Source organism: Pelophylax lessonae, assembly GCF_965119305.1.
Source record: "Pelophylax lessonae genome assembly, chromosome: 4".
In the NCBI taxonomy this organism is placed as follows: domain Eukaryota; kingdom Metazoa; phylum Chordata; class Amphibia; order Anura; family Ranidae; genus Pelophylax; species Pelophylax lessonae.
This window is the reverse complement of record NC_138771.1, coordinates 314,426,982-314,449,588: the sequence shown is the minus strand read 5'-3', so window position 1 is coordinate 314,449,588 and position 22,607 is coordinate 314,426,982. Positions and strand designations below refer to the sequence as shown.

The 22,607-nt window shown below is 44.9% G+C and overlaps 1 protein-coding gene across 2 annotated transcripts in view; it reads right to left on the bottom strand.

Annotated features, from left to right (window-relative positions):
- Positions 1-22,607, bottom strand: part of ZNF346 (zinc finger protein 346) — an 82,698-nt gene that overhangs the window by 31,118 nt on the left and 28,973 nt on the right. For both annotated transcript variants that reach the window (XM_082255557.1, XM_082255558.1), the window contains exon 6: positions 761-854. In XM_082255557.1, the coding sequence (XP_082111683.1) occupies positions 761-854 (94 nt within the window). The remainder of the gene's footprint in view (positions 1-760; positions 855-22,607) is intronic.

The following is a 22,607-nucleotide window of genomic DNA, read 5'->3' as shown; positions in this document are numbered from 1 at the left end:
TTTTAAACGAAATAAGGTAGGGGGGAAAAAAAAAAAAAAAAAAAAACTTCCTGGGTGCAGCCCCCTTACCCCCCCCCCCCCCCCCCAGCCACCTATACTTACCTGGGTCCCATTCTCAGCTCTCCCCCTCCTCATTGGCTTGCACAGAAACAGAAGCCACTGGCAATCAGTCACCGAGCCAATGAGGAGACAGCAGGGGGCCGAGGCACTCTGTGTGAATGGACAATTCACGGGAGTGAGCCTGCTCGAGTGCCCCCATAGCATGAGGTTTGCTATTGGGGGCACTCGGCAGGGAGGAGCCAGACCACCGGTGGGGGACCGAAAAAGAAGACGATCTGGTCTGCTATGTGCAAAACCATTGTACAGAGCAGGCAAGCATAACACGCTCGTTATTTTTCAAAAAATATTTACAACCTTTAGAAACACTTTAATGTTAGGTTGCATCTATGTAGGTGGAAGGGTTAAGAGTCAGTTTAACAGTTAGGGATAGGTTAGAGGTCAGGGACATTTATGGTAAATATGCAATCTTGTGCAGGCCCTATACTGAACCGGACAGGAAGCTACTAGAATCAAATCTAAAATTTGAATGAAGATTCATTTAGTTCAAAACTTGAAGAATGACCATTGCAGAGATATATTTAAAAAAAAAAATTAAACTGTAAACAGTACTGTGCTCAAAATAGGCAAATATTAAAGTCCACACTACTTCGGTTCAATATAGTGAATAGGTAGATTACTTTGAAAATGGATTGATACTTACTTGTTCTTGTGTTTTGCACCACTGATGTGAGCCTCATACTGTGCTATAGAATTCACAACAATATTGCATATGTCACAGGTGAAGCCGTTCCCAGCTGAAAGACACAGGAATAGCATTGCGTTATGACGAGTATCCCTAGGGTAAGAGGGCACAACGCGCCAGTCAGCATATGAATTGCGATGCTCCGGACTCCCAACTGCTATGAAATCATTCATGATCATTCAAGTTCTACTTCTTATAATGGCACAAGGTTTACAAAAAAAAAAAAAAAAAATACATGGGTACAAAACAATGATTTCCAGGTCTGAAAACAACAGACTATGTTGCCTGAAATCTCAGGGAGAAACAGTTAGTCATTCTAAAGCAGCACTTTTTTTCTGGTTTTGAATAGGGTAGAGGGAAGGGCTACAATTTATTTATTTTATTCTCTGGTTGCCATTGAGGAACATATCAAGGGCATATAACCGAAAGTGAGGGGACCTCCAAAGTGAGCCAAGCCCATATTGGAAAATTCTCATTCCACCCTTATTCTAGTGGCAAACTTGAAACCTTTTGATTCTTCCTTATTGTTAACCTCAGTCATCAGGACAAATAGACATACCTCTATCCAAAAAAAAAAAATTAGATTAACGTTACCCTTTTAAAATCCACGTGTGATCAGCGTACCTCACACCCATATGTTTTCGCATCAACATGTACACATCGTAATCCCAATATGCATGTTTGATTGTCTGAAAACATGCATCAAATCATGCCAACATCTACTGTCAGCCTGAGAGATCATTGTCAGACCTAAATTTACATTGATTTTTAAAGCTGAGCTATAAGGCTTACCTGTAGGTACAGTGAATATCTCCTAATCTTGCACTGTTTGCAAGATATTCACATAATATGCAGCTGTGCATGGATATGCATGCGCTCTGAAGAGATGGCATACCGTGCCGGATCTAAGGGCTCCTGCGCGCATGCATGAGAGTGACATAATCGTGGCCCCGGCCACTCATACAGACGGAGCTTGCAAATCTGGAAGGAAGATCGGATGACAATGGCAGCACCGGGGAGCCATGACAACATTGCACTGGAGGGCCCCATGTACAGGTAAGTCTGCCTGAATGTGCTAGTATGCGGTGCATAATAGTACAATATGACCTAAACCTGCAGGGGGGCCTATTTTTTTTTTTTTCTGGCGGTTTGCTACCACTATAATGAAGCTTTGTATTCAAGAATACATAATTCAATGTATTTGTTTTAAAGCGGTAGAAAAAAAAAAAAATTTAAAAATCTTCTCTCTGCAAATGAATGTCACTTGAAATTAAATACATCACATACTAGCACATTATGAAAGACTTACCTGAAAACAAAGCCCTCCAGTGGCACGCTGTCACCGCTGACAAGGCTTCCATCTTCCTTTCGGGTTCGCGGGCAGCCACCGTTTGGCAGTGCCACGATGAAGTCACTCCAGCAGCATGGCTAACTCTCTATGGAAGGCATGCTGTCCATTAAGAGCGCATAGCACATGCACCGGTGAGGTCAACAGAGCTGCTAAATACTCTCTTAAACAGTGCACATTCAGGAGAGATTTGCTGTACATACACCTATGCCTTATGGCTTACCTGTAGGTATAAATTTAAAAAAAAGCCTTTACTACCATTTTAAATGGAAGGAGTTTAAGTACCGGAGCCAATCAGTTGTGCTGCTGTGCAATGAACTTGGTAAAAGTATGAGAGAACAGAGTGACTAAAGCCTCGTACACACGCGTCGATAATCGGCCGTGAATTTTCGTCCAACGTCCGATCGGCCGATTTTCGCTTGTTAGTATGATGCTTCCGACAACGACTTTTTCGGCCGAAAAAAATCTGGTGTGCAGGCTATGAAATTTTTGTTGGCCATCAACACAAACACAACGGCCTATTTTCCGTCAGTCAGTACCGATTTCGGCATACAAAAATCTGATGAGCAAAACTGGACATGCTCAGAGAAGAAAAAACACACGGAAAGTAAACCAGCACATGACATCACTTCTGAAGTAGATTTTTGTTGAAAATTCGTGTGCAGTCTAGGCACATACCAACCAACAAAACACCACTCTGCACAAAAGCCGGACGATCGGTCAGCCGATAATCAGTGCGTGTGTACGAGGCATAAGATGAGCTAAATAGTCTGCCGATTCTCCTTTTACTGGCCAGTAACCGGTTGGAAGGTACGAGACCTGGAATTGTTTTTAAACTGCAGCATATAGAAATCAGATCCCCCTGGGCTGTGCGGTCATAAGAAAACAAAGAAAACATCAGTATTTCACAAAATGGACTGTGAATGCAGACTGTTGTGTGTGTCCACTGCAGGTAATCGCTGGCTATGTGAACAGCCATGAATATCTGCAGCTGATGGCAAACTACCTTTACCCGCTTGCTGATCAGCTACGTACCAGTACTTTGCTGGATAGGAAGGGTGCAATTTCAGTCATCACTGCAGCAAGAATCAAGATTTTTAGGGCTGGCAATTCCCTTCAATGTAAAAGTAATCCTGGCGGCTTTACCACCTCTCCCATGTAACCAGCAGCATCCAGTTCCTTGGACACTGATGTTGTACCTCCCTTTGCGTGAAGTCAGAAAGCAAAAGCAATGAGGATTTCATCACTTACGTTTTCAGGATCATGTAAAGAAGCAGTTAGACCCCAGACCTCTCCATAAAGAAGACCTTTCATGACCCATGCTATCACAATGGATGTTGTTCATCCCCTCTAATAGCAATAAAAAAAAAAAAAAAAAGTGTCACTGTCCCCCCATGCTGACGCGCAAAGGCGAACACATACGTAGGTCACGCACACGTAAGCGGTGTTCGCACCACACATGAGGTATTGCCACAAACTTTATAGCGAGAGAAATTATTCTAGCATTACTTCCTGGGTAATTCTAAACTGGTAATCGGGTAAGCCTTTTATAGCAGTGCCTATGGAGATTTTGTAAGTGCAGTGGTTTGGCATCGTTCTACCAGCATGCACAATTTTAAACCGTGACATGTTGCATATCTATGTACTCTGCCTAACAGCTTTTATATTTTAAAAAACAACAACTGGGTATTATATTGTGCTTTAACATTTGCAATAAAATTCACTTGAGTATTTTTTTTCCAAAATAGTTTGAAAAAACGCTGCGCAAATACTGTGACAAACTGCAACATTCACCATTTTATTCTCTAGGGCCTCGGCTTAAAACATAGCGTTTGGGGTTCAAAGTAATTTTCTAGAAAAAAATACATTTAGATTTTCACACACACACACACGTGTTAGAATTTGCCCAGGGTTGAAGTGATAAAAGTTTACAGGCTCAGCAGCCACACCCAGCTGCTCACAGGAGTCAGATTCCTGCCACTGCCATTCACACCAGGGCAATACATCAGAGTAAATGTAGCCTTAAGCCTGCCATAGACGAGTTGAAAACTGAATGCTCTGGCGATTGAAAAATGAAAATGGCGGATTTGATAGTGCCATTATTTTTTTTTTTTTTAATAGAACAAATCAGCATGTTGGATTAGGCCCTTTCGACACAAAAATCCGGTGTTGCAGCTGGTACTCTAATAATGCGAAAACTGAACAACCCGACGCTCAACAAGAATTTTTATTCGATCTTTGCCTGGTCTATGGCCTGCTTTAGCAAGCCATTGAAATCACTTATAGATATGGCTGCCTATTCATGTAATAGAAACCATGGGGCACCAGATTTCCAGCATTAGCTATCAAAAAGCAAAGGGGCCTTTCAGTCCTGTGCGTTTTTCAGTCAGTTTCAGGTGAGATTCCAAGTAAAAATTTTGCACCTTAACCAGTGAACAAAACTGCACCAGACTGAAACCGCAGCCAGACATGTGTGAATCGGATGGAAGACAAGGCCATAGTGATGGTTTTCATGTAAGCACAGATGTGTTACTGCCTATAACTCTTGTTTGGATACATTCCCATCTAATCTAGATTCACAGTTCATTTAGTTCAGCACCATTGTGTTTTTTTGTTGGTTTTAATAGGATTTTCACATCTGAAATAAAAATTATACTCTGCTGGTGTTAATTAGTGACACAAGATAAGTTACCTGGTATGGGGTGAGGGTAAGGGCATTCTCAACATGATTTAGATGCCCAGGACTAAATTCCTGGCAAGGACAGATAGAAGTAAATGGCATCCATGGATAGATGTTTAAGACTACACTTCGTCAAATCTATAATTTTCTGTTGGTGCCAACAATCCTTGCATAAGGATGTCAAAAAACAGAATTTTTGTAAAATCTTACCTGTAAAATTCCTTTCTCTGAGTCCTCCGACAGTCGCCGCCTCTTCATATTCGTCACATATGGGGTATTAGACTTTGCTCCGAAGGAGTAGCTAGGCAACAGAATATGTTAACAATAAAGCTTTAACATATCCCACCCTCAAGGGGTGGTCCCCTCAGTCAATACCCTCCTACTTCCTGCAACCATATCTCAGTTTTAGTGGAATAGCAGTAGAGTATACATACAAACCCCAAAAGAGGGGCGGGGGCGGCGACTGTCGGAGGACTCAGAGAAAGGAATTTTACAGGTAAGATTTTACAAAAATTCCGTTTTCTCTTACGTCCTCCGACAGTCGCCGCCTCTTCATATTCGTCACATATGGGGACGTCCCAAAGCAGTGCAAACATGAGGGGTGGGAAACGCATCCGCGCCGAAAGGCAACGCAGTCTCCACATCAAAGAAAGGAACCTTACCAAAGGAAGGAACTAGCTGGGCAACAGCAAAAATAAGTGCTCAACAGGAGCAACAACCCAGGAAAAGACAAAAAACCAGGGGATACAAAACTTATCCCAACAGCCAGGAGTCCCCAACAAGGGACCCTAGGGAACAGCCGCACTAAGAACCTTGCGGCCAAAGGAAGCATCCGCCGATGCCTGAACATCTACTTTGTAGAATTTTGTGAAAGTGTGCACGGTCGACCAAGTCGCCGCCTTACACACCTGGGCTACAGAAGCCCCATGACGACAGGCCCAAGACGTACTCAGAGATCTAGTAGAGTGCGCCTTCACAGGCACAGGGGGAACCTTCCCCTGCAAGGCATAAGCCTGTTCAATGGTCTGCCTGATCCATTTGGCAATGGTAGAGGCGGAAGCCGCCATGCCCTTCCGAGGACCCTCTGGAAGAACAAACAAGGAGTCCGTCTTTCGAAAAGACTCAGTCGATTTAAGGTAAACCCTAATCGCTCGAACAACATCCAGAGAATGCAATCTCACCTCCTTAGGATGTTTAGGCTTCGTGCACAACGAAGGCAAAACAATATCCTCGTTAAGATGGAATTCCGAAACTCGTTTCGGCAGAAAAGAAGGATTAGGTCGCAAGACCACCTTATCCAAATGAACAACCAGGTACGGAGACTTGCAGGACAAAGCCGCCAGTTCCGACACTCTGCGAGCCGAAGTGATCGCCACCAAAAAGGCGACCTTTTTGGACAACATAGACAACGAGATCTCCCTGATCTGTTCAAAAGGAGCACGTTGTAACACAGACAGGACTAGATTCAAGTCCCAAGGGGGCAAGGGATCCCTCCTAGGAGGAACCAGATGCCGCACACCCTGAATAAAAGTGCCAACCAAGGAGTTGGAAGCTACGGGACGTTGAAACAGAACGGCCAGCGCAGACACCTGACCCTTTATCGTAGCCAGCGCCAAACGCTGATCGACACCCGTCTGAAGGAAAGACAGCACACGGGAAACCGAGTACGTGCGGGGTGAAAACCCCCTGGACTCACACCAGGCAAAATAGGCCTTCCAAGTACGGTAATAAACCTTTCCCGAGGAAGACTTCCTCGCGTTGATCAAGGTATGAACAACCTCTGGAGAGAGACCCTTCTCCTTCAGGACCTCGGTCTCAACAGCCAGGCCGTCAAAGCCAGCGACTGTAAAGCAGGATGGTAAATCGGTCCTTGAGACAGTAGATCGTCCCGAAGAGGCAGACGCCAGGGGGCGTCGACCGCCAGATTCACGAGGTCTGCGTACCAGGACCGGCGAGGCCAGTCCGGTGCCACAAGAATCACCGTGCTGCGTTCCGAGTGTAACCTGCGAAGGAACCGGGACAGCAACTGAATCGGTGGAAACGCGTACATCAGCCTGTACTGATGCCACGGGGCCACTAACGCGTCCGACGCGTCCGCCCGAGGGTCGCGCGTCCTTGCCACGAACCTCTTCACCTTGTAGTTGAGGCGAGACGCGAACAGGTCCACATCTGGAAGACCCCACTTCGCGCACAACATCTGGAAGACAGCCGGGTGGAGAGACCATTCCCCCTGATCCAGGGTCTGGCGACTCAGATAGTCCGCCTGCCAGTTCTCCACTCCCGGAATGTGAACCGCCGTTATCGCCGGGACATGAGTCTCGGCCCAAGACAGAATGTCGGCCACTTCTCGAGCCGCTCGGGCACTCCTGGTGCCCCCTTGGTGGTTGATGTAGGCCACCGCCGTGGCATTGTCCGTCTGCACCCGAACCGGGCAGCCCTGCAGCCGGTCCGTCCAGCGATGAAGACAGAGCCTTATCGCACGCAATTCCAGAATGTTGATCGGGAGGGAAGACTCCCCCTCCGACCAGGTCCCCTGGGCGGACAGAACGCCCAGAACACCACCCCAGCCCGACAGGCTGGCATCCGTGGTGATTATCGTCCACGAGATCGGACGAAACGACTTGCCCCCGGACACCAACGGGGACTGGAGCCACCACAGGAGGTTTTCCCTGGTGCGATGACTCAACGAGATCTGAAGATCCAGAGATTGAGGTCGCCCGTCCCACTTGGACAAGATCTCCGCTTGGAGACCCCGCGTGTGAAACTGCGCGAAAGGAATCGCCTCGAAAGCCGAGACCATCAATCCCAGACATCTCATACACGTCCGCAGAGACGAGTTCGGAACGTCCCTGAGGGACCTGACTTCCTCCTGAAGAGTCCTGAGTTTGTCTTCCGGCAGGAAGACCTTCGCCTGCACCGAGTCCAGTATCATTCCCAGATAGGGAAGACGAACCGACGGACTCAGAGTCGACTTTGGAACATTTATCGTCCAACCGAACTCCTGCAGAGTTTGCATCGTGACAGACAGGTCCTTCTCCAGACCCTGACTGGTCGCAGACCGAATCAGAATGTCGTCCAGATACCCCAGGACAGAAATGCCCTGGGCTCTCAATAATGCCAGAACCGGTGCAAGCACCTTGGTGAAGACCCGCGGAGCCGAGGCGAGCCCAAAGGGCAACGCCACGAACTGGTAGTGATCCTCCGCAATGGCAAATCGAAGGTATCTCTGATGACCCTCGAACATGGGGATGTGAAGATACGCATCCTTCAAATCGATGGAGGCCATGAATTCCCCCGGAACCAGGGCAGCCACCACCGAGCGCAGGGATTCCATGCGGAACTTGCGAACCCGCACAGAGCGGTTCAGAGCTTTCAAGTCCAGAATTGGACGAACCTTGCCCTCCTTTCTGGGCACAGTGAACAGATTGGAATAAAACCCCCGAAATCTGTCCCGATGAGGCACCGGAACCACCACTCCCTGAGCCCTCAGGTCCCGCACCGCCAGGCGCAGATCCCGCAGGCGCTCTGGAGACAGTTGTAGATTTGAGGGAAAAAATCTGCTCTCTGGCCGAGAGAGAAACTCGATCTTGTAACCAGATCGAACGATTTCCAGAACCCATCTGTCCCGCACACGGGCCAACCAGGGCTGAAGAAAACCGAGCAAGCGTCCCCCCACCCCAAAACTGGGTGAGGGCGCCCCTTCAGGCCGAACTGTTATGGGCCGCAGGTCCGGATTGGCCGGACTTCTGTTTTCCAGACCAGGGCTTCTTCTGAGAGCCCTGGCCCTTGAACGGTTTGCCCTTGTAGTGCGGCCGAAAGGCACGAAAGGACCCCTGAGGGGGCCGAAAATTAGCATGCTTCTTCCCAGAAGCCCCCTTAGCCTTGGGGAAATGGGGCAAGAGAGTGCTCTTACCCCCAGTAATCCCCTTAATCAACACATCCAGGGACTCCCCAAAAAGGCGAGACCCATCATAAGGCAGATTGGCTAAGGTTTTACGTGAAGATTGGTCCACCGACCAACATTTCAACCAAACCAGGCGGCGAGACAACACCGCCACGCTGTGCACACGCGCGGCCAACGGAATCAGGTCCAGGTCCGCATCACACAGATACATGACACCCTGGTGGATCTGATCCACCATATCCAGGGTCGCCGCTGAGGCCGAATCGGCCACTAGGACGCGCCTAAGCATCTGCGTCCAACTTGCGATCGCCTGGGCCGCCATGAGAGAAGTAAACAGAGCCTTAAGCATAGAACCCGTAACAGAATAAGTATGACGGGCAAGAGACTCCAGTCTCCTATCCGTGGCATCACGGAAAATAGGGGATCCCTCTGCCGGGATCGCAGTGGCTTTGTTCAAAACCGCAATAGCATGATCTACTGGCGGAGGCACACACCACCGTTCATCAGTGGCAGGCGAGAAAGGATAACACAGCTTAAATTTACTTGGTACCGCAAAAGGCTTGCGCAAATCGCGCCATTGGTCCTTAACAGCGCGCTGAAAATCAGCATTGCAGGGAAAGACCTGCGGCGTCCTGCGTTTTCTCTGCGTCCCATAAGCCGCCAAGGCAGCTGGGGGACACACCTCGTCCTGCAAACGTAGCGTCTGCTTAATGGAAGCAATCAACTCATCCATGATTGCAAGCTCTTCAGGCGAGCCAGGGGGAGAATTATCAACCCCCTCAACTTCAGCCTCTACCTCAGACCCCACTAGATCCAGAGAGGAGCGGGACCCCGATAGGGGGGTCCCCGCCAGAACAGCCCCATCACCTTCACCCTCAGAATCAGAGGACAGAGCAACTCTGGGCCGTTTAGTAGATTGAGCAGCCACCAGCATTTGCACCTGTGCAGCAAGGCCAGCCACAATAGTGGCCAAATCCCCCCCTGGGGGGGAAACAGCGGTCCCCTGGCTTTCCACCAAGACTGTGGGAAATTTGCCCTCCTGAGAATCCATTGCCCCTGTATGCCAGACAACCAAGGGTTAACTGCCCCCTTACAGCAAGCGCGGCAAGCGCAGCCCACCGCACCACACTCAGGCACAATGAGACCCCCACAGGGAATATACAGACTGAATACAGGCAATGGAACACAGGAATAGAAGGATAAAACCTGAGGAGACTCCGCTGCTGCTGCTGCCTCGATCGGTGCTTCCAGGAGAGAGGAAGTGATGCTGCCAGGGCGCTCTATGTAAGCCTATGGAGGCTACAAGAAAATGGCCGCCGTGCATGTAAACCATGCGGCCGGAGCGGGCGCCGGTAAAATGGCCGCTCCACAGTGCATAAAATCACACACAATATCATCCCATAATATGGATATATGTTAGATCGCCGCAGCGATCGCTGTATATGCCCCAACATGCCATTAAAAACATGCCCCACAGCACACAGCTCCTCACACTGCCCAGCCTGACATACTCAGTGTCATACAGCTCCCCCCCCCCCCCTTGCAGCCCACAGCATGCAGCCGAGAGATAGGGAGACAAGCAGTGTGATTAAAGGCAGGTTACACAGTCCCAGACTGAGACCCCCCCAGACAGACAGGTCCCCACATAGATACACTTACCTCACATGGCGTGGGGAACCCGCACAGGCGAACAAGCCGCTGCACATGAGGCAGGGAGAGTCGCTACTCAAGACGCACACAATGGCGGTTCAGAAACCGCACAGCGTCCGGTGAGGTAGCCACCTCACCAATCATCCCTGCACCGAACAGGGATGGGTCGTTCACCGTGCCAGGAGCGTTACCTGGCTGAACGCTCGATGGCAGACTGGGAAGCCACTGACCCACGACCTGCGACCAGGGGGATCAGCCCGAGACCCAGTCCGCATGATCCTCTTCGTCCGAAGAACTAACTAATGCTGACAAAAATAACAGCTAAGTAAAGGTAGAGAGAAAACTCAAACAAAATATCAAAAAGAAGAAAGAGTCTGGGACAAAAAGTCCCAGCACAGAGAGAGCCAGCCACTCCTGACAAGCTAGACATTAAAACTGAGATATGGTTGCAGGAAGTAGGAGGGTATTGACTGAGGGGACCACCCCTTGAGGGTGGGATATGTTAAAGCTTTATTGTTAACATATTCTGTTGCCTAGCTACTCCTTCGGAGCAAAGTCTAATACCCCATATGTGACGAATATGAAGAGGCGGCGACTGTCGGAGGACGTAAGAGAAATAGGAATTTACTTGCTAAAGGATTTTTAATACTGTTAGCTAACTTTGAAACCCACCCCTGCCTGGCAGAACAGCCAGTTTTATGACCTCCAAAAGCAACTAAACAGATAGGACAAGAACACCTCCAACGGCAACTGCAGATTGAGCAATGAAGGGCTCTTCAACTCTGCCTCCTCTTCCTGTCTGCTCAAGTGCATTGCAGCAGAGCGCCACAACCCACAGGACCTACGTTTTTTTTTTACATACTATACACGTGTATGGAAGTGCAAAATCACTTGAAGCCAATCAAAAAGGAGGAGATGCGCCTGTAGATTCCTTCTGAATGATCTTTGAAGCCTCTTGCACTGATGCCATGGACATGTGCTGCTATGCAAGGGATGAGTGGAGACTGATCTAAATAAAATTCAGGTACTCACTCTTGTAGATTTTAGAAAATACATTTGCCATTGTAATGGATTAATATATCGTAATAGGACTGTCTGAAGTTTAGAAAAAAAAAAAGCAGGTAATATTTGTACAATGTTTAAATTAAGAGCATAGGAAAATACTTTTTGGCGTTTGTTCTAAGTAAACAAAAAACCTAAGCCTAACAGGGAGGAGTTGGGTGGCTTCCTGTGTTGACACCTATGGCCAATAATACTCATGTACAGATTTAAAAGTTGTGGACATTGCGATTGGACACATGTTGACATCCTCCATCCACTGCTGGGTAAAATTTTATTAAAGCAACAGTACATGCAACAGTTTTTAAAAGCATGCATGCTTCAAATGTGTTAAAAATTGAATTATATAAGAGAATCAAGTCTAGAAAGTATACCTGTTATTACAGCTGCTAATCAGCCAAAGCAATACTTTTACTTAGGCCCCTTGGACACATGGGAGTCCGTCGGCGGGGAATCGATCCGGCAATCCCCCGCTGAGCAGGCGGATGGCAGCACTGTCTCCGCGCTGTGTGTGGATAGGGAGCTGTCAGGTCCCCGCTCTTCTCTATGGGGGAATTGGATGAGAACAGATCGCCTGTCAGTTCTCATCCAATCCGCTGGACGGATGGAAAATAGGGTTTCCATCCGTCCAGATTTTGACGGCATAGAGATGCATGGGGCATCCGTTCAGAGCCGCCGAAAAAACGGACAGGCGGATCTGAACGGTCCGCTAGTGTCAATGGGGCCTTAAAGTGGAACTCTGGAACACTGAATCTAGGCGCCACAAACCAAAAACACTATTTATTCAATTTTTAAGCCTCATGCACACTTGACATTATAAAAACACTGGTAGCTTTAGCTATATAATGCTGCATAAAAAAAAAAAAACACGCAAGTTTTGCATTAGGGTTTTTAACCGCTTGCCGACCGCCGCAAGTAAATTTACTGCGGCGGTCAGCCCCTGCCCCAGGCAGAGTGACCTTAATTAACGTCACTAGCCTGGGAGGGTCTGGGGAGCGAGCGCGCGCCCGCGGAGGCGCGGTCACAGACCCCCCCCCCCCCCCGCGTGACCGGCGGACCCGATGTCCGCCGGCCACTCTGCGATCGGCGGGGGAGAGGGAGAAAGTCAGGCAGCTTGTGTAAACAAGCTGCCTGTCATTCTCCTCGGTGTAAAGACACTGATCACACGGATCTACTATGTAGATCCGTTGATCAGTGTCCTTACAGCTCAAGCCACAGCCAATCACAGTAGAAAGCACGCCCCTAGGGACACACACAGCCCCTCCCTCCCAAATAAAGTTAACCCCTTCACTACCAGTGTATTTTTACAGTAACAGTGCATATGTATAGCACTGATTACTGTAGAAATGTCACTGGTAACCCCAAAAGTGTCAAAATTGTCCGTCAAGGGTCCGATCTGTCCGCCCCAATGTCGCAGTACCGCAAAAAAAAAAAAAAAAAAAAAAAAAAAAAAAAAAAAAAAATCGCAGATCGCCGCCATTACGCGTTAAAAAAAAAAAACAACAAAAATGACAAAAATCTTTCCCTTTGTTAGTAAATGCGATAACTTTTGCGCAAACCAATCAAAATACGCTTTTTGCGATTTTTTTTACCAAACATAGGTAGCATAAAACAAATTGGCCGAAAAGGTTAAAAAATTTTGATTTTTACATTTTTTTTGGGGGGGGGAATTTCATATAAAAAAATGTGAAAAATATTGCTATTTTTGCAAAATTGACGCTTTTTTTTGTTTATAGCGCGTGATCAAAAAAAAAAAAAAAAAAAAAAAAAAAAAAATCGCACAGGTGATCAAATACCACCAAAAGAAAGCTCTGTTTGTTGGAAAAAAAAGGACGTCAAATTCGTTAAGGTACAGCGTCGCACGACCGCGCAATTGTCCGTTAAAGTCTCGCAGTGCCGAATCGCAAAATACCCCTTGGTCTTTTAGCAGGAAAATCCTCCGGGGCTTAAGTGGTTAAGCAAAACTTTAACCCCATGTTATGTCCCTGTACAAACATCACACCCCACAAAAGCTTATGGCTCACAAACGCTCATAACTGCAGGATACCCATGTGTCAGATTTAGAGCATTTTTACAGCTAAAAAAAAAGTCTCCTCTTCAAACGCACTAGCTCTGGGGAGGGTTCCGTGCAAAACACTGATCAAATCCTGTGTGCGGATGGACACATAGGATAATATGCTGGGAAGTTTACTTGCTGCAGGGAAAAAAACACCTGAAGCATAAAACAGCAGCTGTAAAAACATCCAGTGTGCATAAGGCCCTAATATGCAAAAGCAAAGCAAATTTCCCCCATCCATGTCTCCATGCTTTATTTTGTTGAGAATTTACTTTTAACCCCCCCCCAGCATTTCTGGCCATGGCCATCTGAGTAAGGGAAAATTATTCAAATAGCATTTACTTCCTGTAATCCATCAACCCTTAGCTCAAGCATGCATGCAGGAGAGTGTGCTTAGCTGAGTAACCCCCCCTCCTGAGGACTCCTGGGATGGATGACATTTGCCTAGGCAAGAAACCAAAAATTAACTAAAAAAAATGTGAAAAAAAAAAAAAAAAAAAAGGTTTAAATCTACTATGGCATACTTTCCTACCCATTTACTAATGCTAGCAGGATAAGGATTAGAAATGAAGTAAATGTTTGGGAGAGTAAAGTTCAACTTTAACTGGAAACAAAGATTTGCATGGTCTAGCGAAATTTGCCATCACTTGCCATAGGTCAGAGGAGAAAGAATGGCTTTAGGAAATAGGCAACATTTTTCATAGTGGCTATATAACACTGGAACTGTGATAAAAGTAAAGTCCATTCAAAGTGTCTAATGGGCCATACACACTAAGATTTTCTGAAGACTTTTTCCTTTAGATTTACCAAAACTAGGGATGCACCGAAATGAAAATTTTGGGCCGAAACCCGAAACTTACTTTTTCCTCAAAAATTTTTTAAAATGGATAGAACAGGGGCATACACCAAAAACAGGTAGTGACGTACACCTGTCGCTGCCACCCTGTCACAGTATATGTACTGTCATGGGTTGGCAAGTGGTTAAATTACCAATGGTATTTGTATTATGAAGCATGAGGGGTTAATATATTGTCACTCATCTATTAGTGACCGACCAGTGGCAGGTAATTAACCCCTTTGTGCTGCATTAGTGCAACCAGTGTTAACACTGATACTGGTTGCACTAATGCAGCACAAAGGGGTTAATTACCTGCCACTGGTCGGTCACTAATAGATGAGTGACCAGCAGTGACAATACATTAACCCCTCATGCTTCAAAATACAAATACCATTGGTAAGCTGCCTCAGCGTCCCCCTCCTCGGGTGTCCTTCATTCAAAAGTTTCATTCAAAACCTCATATGGTTTTGGTTAGGGATGCACCGAAATTTCGGCCACCGAAATTATCGGCCGAAAAGGAGCCCATCTCATTTCGGCCGATAATGGGTTAACATTACCGAAAATAAATATGGCCGCCGTGGGGAAGGAGGAGGGCGCAGCGCAGGGCAGGTTTTAAAAGTCCCGCCTCTGGCCGGCGGCACCGCCTCTCAATGACGTCCCTACTACGATCTGTGCATTATGAATGGACATACCAGGCGGGAGGGCGGTGCGAGCGGCCGCTATAGAGGGAACTAATGTGATCCATCCCTGTCAGCTCAGCAGGACTATGTGTGAATGAGAACAGAACTGACCTGACACCGGGCGGGCGGAGCGGCCGCTATTAGCTGTAACTATGTGAGAGCTTCACTTCACTGACAGGCATGTATCTCCGCTGACTGGGAAGTGAAGCTCTCACATAGTTACAGCTAATAGCGGCCGCTCCCCCCCCCCCCCCGCCCGGTGTCAGGTCAGTTCTGTTCTCATTCACACATAGTCCTGCTGAGCTGACAGGGATGGATCACATTAGTTCTCTATAGCGGCCGCTCGCCCCGCCCCCCCGCCTTGTATGTCCATTCATAATGCACAGATCGTAGTAGGGACATCATTGAGAGGCGGACGGCCGGCCAGAGGCGGGACTTTTAAAACCTGCCCTGCGCCCTCCTTCCCCACAGCGGCCATATTTATTTTCGGCAATGTTAACCCATTATCGGCCGAAATGAGATGGGCTCATTTTCGGCCGATAATTTCGGTGCATCCCTAACCAAAACCATATGAGGTCAAACCTAAACACTTTCAATTTGTATGCAATCTGGCAGGCCGCTGCACTACATAGAAAAAGGTAAATCTGAAGGAAATCTAACCACAAAAGTTGGATAGTGTGTATCCAGCTTTAGAATATATCTAAACCCAAGACTAAAACCAGAATACAAGGCAGCTTGCTAGTTCTTCAAGGTTGTGGCTGCATTTGGTTTCATTTTAAACCAAAGTACATTTTTGCAGGTATATAAAATGCCTGTTGATCCTACCAGTCATTTTACCTTTGTGTACTAAACTGAAATGTCCAAGAATGTTATGAGCCACCCCATCTGTCTTCTGTAAATTACAGAACACCTCAGAGAAGAGGTGGTGTTTGCAGTTCAAAATTCGGGAGCAACCTACGGCAACAATACTTCTCCACAGATACAGTACAATGAAAGAGCATTGTCACCCTAGATCAGGAAGGGTTTCTGGCAGGATTCACACCGTTGAGATGTTGCAAATGTTTTAAAGTGGTAGTAAACTTGTTTAAAAGGAAAAAAAATAAAAAATAAAAAAAAAAAATAAAAAAAAGACTCCACACTTTCTACCTGCAAGGCAAAAGGAATAATGTGCTAGTATGCATCGCATAGTAGCACAATAAGAAACACTTACTTTGAAACAAAGCCCTCAAGTGGCGAACTGTCACCGCTGCAGAGGCTTCCATCTTCGCCTGCTTTTCTTTCTGGGTTTTTGGGCTGGGGTTGCTTGAATGGCTAAGCAACAAACGATGTGCGGGAGTCATTGTAATGGCAGTCATGCCGTTCCTTCAGAGCACATGCCCCGGTGACGTCACAGGCTGCTGACCAGGTGAATATCTCTTAAGCCAGGGGTTTCAAAATGGCGGCCCTCCAGCTGTTGCAGAACTACAAGTCTCATCATGCCCCTGGCTATGGGAGTCATGCTTGTAACTATCAGCCTTGCAATGCCTCATGGGAATTGTAGTTCTGCAACAGCTGGAAGGCCACCAGTTTGAGACCCCTGTTCTAAGCGGTGCATGTTTAGGAGATATTCATTCAAAGAGGTTGTAAAAAGCTCCGGTCCCTTTAAAGCATGATATAAAGTAGAGCTGCACAATTCTGGATAAAATGAGAATCACCCATTTCTTTGCTTTGCATAAAGATCACAATTCTCGGCGTAACATCTTTTACAATATACAAATTAAAAAAAATAAATAAAATTGGGCTAACTTTACTGTTTAGTTTTTTTTAGAATTCATTAAAGTGTATTGTTTCCCAAAAAACTGCGTTTGAAAGACTTCTGCGGAAATAGTGCGACAATCGCCATTTTATTCTATAGGGTCTCTGCTAAAAAAAATCAATTTAGTGTTTGGGGGTTCCAAGTAATTTTCTAGCAAAAAATACTGATTTTAACTTGTAAGCAAGTAAAGCAACAAGGGTCAGAAAAAGGCTTTGTCTTTAGGAGGTTAAACTGCCCTCACTTCCATCTCTGAAGTCTGAAAATGCCCAACAAAGCAAAATCCCATTAATTTCAATGGCCCCCTGTTCACATCTGAGCGTTTTGTCGCTTGAAGCTCAAAAAAGTACATGAGCTTCTTTTTTGGCAGATTACAAGCGTTTTTGTTACAATGTCTGCCTCCACACACCTACAAAAAAAAAATGCCTGAAAAACTCCTATAAAATTATACGCGCGGGTGTGAATGGAGCCTTACAGATGGGAATGCATTCCTTTTATCTAAAAGAACGAAATTATATATTAAAAAACATTGTGTTTATAGTTATCTCACAGCCTTAGTGGGGCTGGGAAGAATCGAAATTGCAATTTTTTTAATGAATAATCATTCCGCTCCAATATAAAGCATAGTGCGTTTTGCAGTGTAATTTGGCCCTTTTGATATTGTACAATACCTGGTTGATCCAGCCTGTTCCTGTGTTCTGTGTGTACCAACCACGCTTCTCATGGCTGCTGAACCATGACAGTGTGGTCAGTTTACATGCCGCTGTCATCCTGCTCTCTCCTCAGCATCTCCCCCTCCCTCTCATTGCCATAGTCTGTGTGTGAACTGTGAAGCAGATCTCCTCCCAGTCCCTCCCCTCCTGCTTGGGTAATACTATTCTCTGCAGCTGCTCCAGTGCTTGCAAAGAAACATCCTGTTTTAGGGCCATGTTTAGTACAGTATGTGTTCTCTTAAAATGGTACATGCCTTTTTCACAGTGCTGCTGGTCAGTCACGTGTCCTCCCTCTGCCATCTTGCATACAGCAGTAGTCTTAGATTAGGTAAGTAAGCAGAGGGAGGACACATGACTGCATACCAGCACTGTGCAAAGAAGGCATTTAACTTTTTAAATTTTACAAAAAACACACATGCTGTACCAAAAATGTACCTAAAACAGAGGATCAAAGCAAATGATAGATGTGACTTTACAATCACTTTACCCTACAGGTAAGCTTTAATGTAGGTACAAATCAAAATTCAGGGTTTACTACCACTTTAAAGTGCTGTTACCCCACAAATTAATAGGACGTGTTTTTTTTGCATTGATATACTTTTTGATAAATGTAACCTGTTTTGTTTAGCAACAAGGCGCAGTGCCGATGGTATGGTGTTCCTGTATCTTCCATGCTCAGCTCTGCCACCATGTCCCCATTATTACTTCTTGGCGTGCTTGTAGCAACACACTGCCTTCCCAGTCCTGCAGAACTTGATTGACAGTGGCCCGCGGCAGGGATCATGGGCCAGACTCACCCCCTGCATAATGTGACTGACAAGAAGCTCCTGGAGATCAGTAGGAGTCTCCCCCACTCCTCAAAAGCTTGGGAACATGAGGATACAGTGGTCATGTGATCACCAAGAAACCCCAGGTCAAAAACATTTTTTTTTTTTTTTCCAAATTTTAAAAATGTAATATGGCATTTCCATAAAAGCTCGTTGAAAAGGTGAACATGCATTTATTTACTCAATGTTGACACTTGAAAGTGTATGTGGAGCAAACACACTGTTTTGGAGAAGGCGTTAATTCCTGCAGCCATCTTAGGCTCCATTTGAACAATCCCCCCCCCCCCCCTACTTTCTGTGGGGAACAATAGATTTACTAGATGGGTAGTGTGGGAAAACCTGCAAAAGGAGACAGACCGCTATAAAAATCAAAATGGTGGATTATTAGCCTTTCTCTACACTAATATTTTATCTCTGCTGAGAGATCCAACTCAGACTGGTCATACATTGTACAATTTTCTTACAATTTTCTTGAAATTTACCTTCAACTATAAAGTACAAAGGCCTACCTAATTGGATACAGGTGAAAGTGTTGTTTAGCTTTGACCTCATTATGTGGTGTGTGGTAAATCTAACGAACAGAAAATTGAACATGTATGGCCAGCCTTAATCTGTCAGGATAGCAAGGGAGGGGAATTCTCTAACTGAGCCTTGGATAGTAGTAAAAACCCAGGAGATTCCAACCCTTAAAAAAAAAAAAAAAAAAAAAAAAAAAAAAAACGCACACACCACTTTACATAATTCATTTTTTTTTTTTTTTTGCAAAGCCTTGGCTTTGTCCTTAATGAACAAATCCCAGGAGCTGGGTAAGCAATGCTCATTCTGCAAGAAAAAAAAAAAAAAAAGTTTCAGTGAACAGAACTATAAATTTTGAAAATCCAAAAAACAAACTTAGAAATTGCTGGTTTTTAGTAAACTCTGCAGCTGCATGCTTTATTAAATCACAGTTGCTTATTTCCTTTCTAGTCTACAATTAGGTGTTTGAGCTGCAGTTTAACCTTCCCTATTAAGCTGCAACACATGCCATGGCTGCGATGATTTGTGGCATGGAAAAAGTTAGAACCCCTGTGATGTTTAGTGTGTAGTACCGCTAATGTACCAACTCTTAAGTGAATGGGACCCTAGATCTTCCTACCAATTAAATTGCAAGGTGACCTCCTTGGGTAGTTGGGGAGATCATCAATATCAATTTCAAAAAGAGTATCCTTAGATAAATCTTCAGTGCTCTAGAAGAAGACCAAAAAAAAAAAAAAAAAAAAAAAAGTCCACCAGCCCCATTGTCTTACAGGCTTCTCAAAACTTCTCTTAAGAGGCCCCAAAACAGCTGACTATGGTGATATAGGGAGAAGTGCACAAATCTCTAAAATTAAGTGGATCTCTTCTTGTTGAAAGTGGAAAATTCCAGTGAATTACACCCGTCATATGAATGTATGGGTGTCAGGATATGGCTCATATTGCCGAGGAAAGCACCAACAAGACTGAATAGAAACTTTTAAAACATTAGGAGTATGGCACAGCAAATCATAAAAAAACTGATTATTTTTAATATTTAGTCACATTAAAAATAATTCAGTTACAATTCCCTCTTTAAATAATGTCAGACAACTATTTGTATGTGAAAGTTTAATACATCTTTTATTTTTCTTTTCACTCCAGGAAAGAATAATTTTATTAATCACAATCACATCTTCCAGTGATTCAGACCTACAAATACTAGTCAATACAACAGTAATGTTGGTTATTTAAAAATAGAATGAGTACTTATGATGTGGCATTAAAGGAGAACGTCAGGCTCCCCAAACAATGAAAAGAACAAAAAAGGAAGCGAAATAAAAAATGTACATCTCCCATTCCCGATTTAAAAAAAAAAAAGAAAAAAAAAAAAAAAAAGGACACGCTTATAAAAAAAAGGAAACCTCCAGTTTTGTGTCTACAGAGAAAAGAAAAATAAACTAAAAAAAAAAAAAATTTGTGTCTGCCAAATTATTTTTTTTACTTTTTCTCCCCCCCCCCATAATCATGGCAAAATTCTAATTCCCCGCTCTTATTAAATGTACACAGCTCTGGGAGAGGCAATAAGGATCAATGGGATCCCAGACATCATCCACCGACAATCTTTGGTGAGATACTTGAAAAATAATGTTCAATTAGGAAGGGGGGGGGGGCTATGATGTTTCCTATTACAAACACTGGAACTAACTTATTTGTTACAGTAGGCAGATCTATCTACTTAAACATTTTTCTTCTTTCCAAGTAACTAGAATATTTACAGAAGAAAACCAAGAATGAGCTCCAATAAAAGGTTAACCGAAACCATTGTAATCTATTTAAAATCCGAGGTTTACAAAAAGCTAATTTATTCCACAACTGCAAAGTAGACCTGCCTGCACACTACTGCTGCAAGCACTATGTGACACCTGAATTCTGGTTTTGGGGCAAACATTTCTTCTACAATTTCCCTCCATCATGAAGATTTAACAAACAGCCAAATACAGGAGTTTGAAAAAGTATCTGGTAACAAATTTGTGGCCGATTCAGGGAGAAGAGGGTGGCAGGAGTACTACAGGTTTCCATGTGGTACTGAAGGCTGCCTGCTCTACATCTGCAGGGTCTTTTTGCTTTGGGTTACCCACAATCAACTTTACTCCACAAAACAAAAAAAAAAAAAAAAAAAAAAAAGAAATTTAAAAAAATCTAACTTAAAAAATTACTCCTGGGATGTGTGTTTGATTAGCCAAATTTTTGAAGTTTTTGGATAGAGTGGAGAAAAATTTGAACTCTGTAAGGTTTTACTATTGTAGTAGGCTCTGTAGATTTTTTCCTTTCCCTTCCTTACTACCTTTTTACAGAACAAAGTTAAAAGGAATCTCTCCAATACAGATAAAATAAAAAAAGTTAAACTTTTATGGGGTCCATAAAAAAGGATAGAGAAGTCTTTCACCTTCGGTTATACTGCCACTTACAAGGATTGGACACTGGCAACCAATAGGCCAGCCTAGGATAATCCCTCCCACTACGCCTCAGTTTTGTAGCTACTACCGATGCTGTGTGAGCCACTGAACAGAGAGCCTCTCGCATTGCTTGATATAGATAGGGCTCAGGTAAGTATTAGGGGGTCTGGGGGGAGCTACATGCAGAAGGCTTTTTACTTTCGTGCACAGAATGCATGACGGTAATAAACATTCTGCCTTTCAAACCACTTTAAAGACAATACATCTTCTGCTGTTATGGCAGCCTCTTTGTTAAAGTGGGACATTGTAGGATGTGGGGAGTACACTACAAAGTCCTTCTCATAAAAGCTATAAGGCCAACAATTGCTTAGGAGGAGTGCCATCTTTTTAGGGTGCTTCCAGTCTCTGTAAACAAAGACTTGGAACAGTGGGTGCAACGGGAAAGTCTTTACTGTCTTAAGAAGTCTAAAAAAAAGAGTAGAAGCAGCACAGATAGAAGCAACAGGCTGATCTCTAGTGTGAGAGTGGTGCACACTGCATTGACAAGAAATAGAATGGTCTCAGTTAAGTTGGGAGTAACCGAAGACGACTGCACCACCTCTAGGATAAGCCTGTCAGGCAAAGACTGGACTGACTCAGAATCAGAGCCTTTCCAGTCCATTGCTCAGAAGCCACATGTAGGGAATCCTCTGTGACCTTTGCAGTCAACATTCAGTAAATGTGGCAAGCAGAGGCCAAAAAAAAAAAAAAACACCTCACAGCTGAAAAGATCCACATAGCCAGACGTTTGCATGCAGCAGTGGGGAGATGCTTACTTGATACTGTATGGTGGGAAACCGCATGAAACATGCCACATGCCTCCCAGAACAGGTCAGTGCTCAATACCACAATGTTCATCCCTCTGCAGTAGAAACCACCAGAAAGTGAGAAATTGAGGTAGCTCTCAAAGGCACTCACTCGGTGAGTCTTTAAAGAAAGGGAAAGAACTGTGGGCAGTGACAGCCAATCTAGTACTGGAAAGCGATCCACAGCTAAGCAGTTACCCGAACAGCAATGCCCTGAAGAAAAAAAAAAAAAAAAAAAAAGTCCATCCTCCTAGCAGAAAATAGAGCATGCTGGTAAGAGGGGTTATCCTGGGCTGGCCTACACTTGGTTTGCCAGTGTCCAATCCTCCTGTGAACAGAAGTATAACCCAAAAAGGTGAAAGACTCCTGTGTCCCCGATGGGAAGGAAAAAAAAAAAAAAAAAAAGGGTTGGAAGGTTTTTTGATTTTACTACAGATTAAATAAAAATTCATTATTATAAGG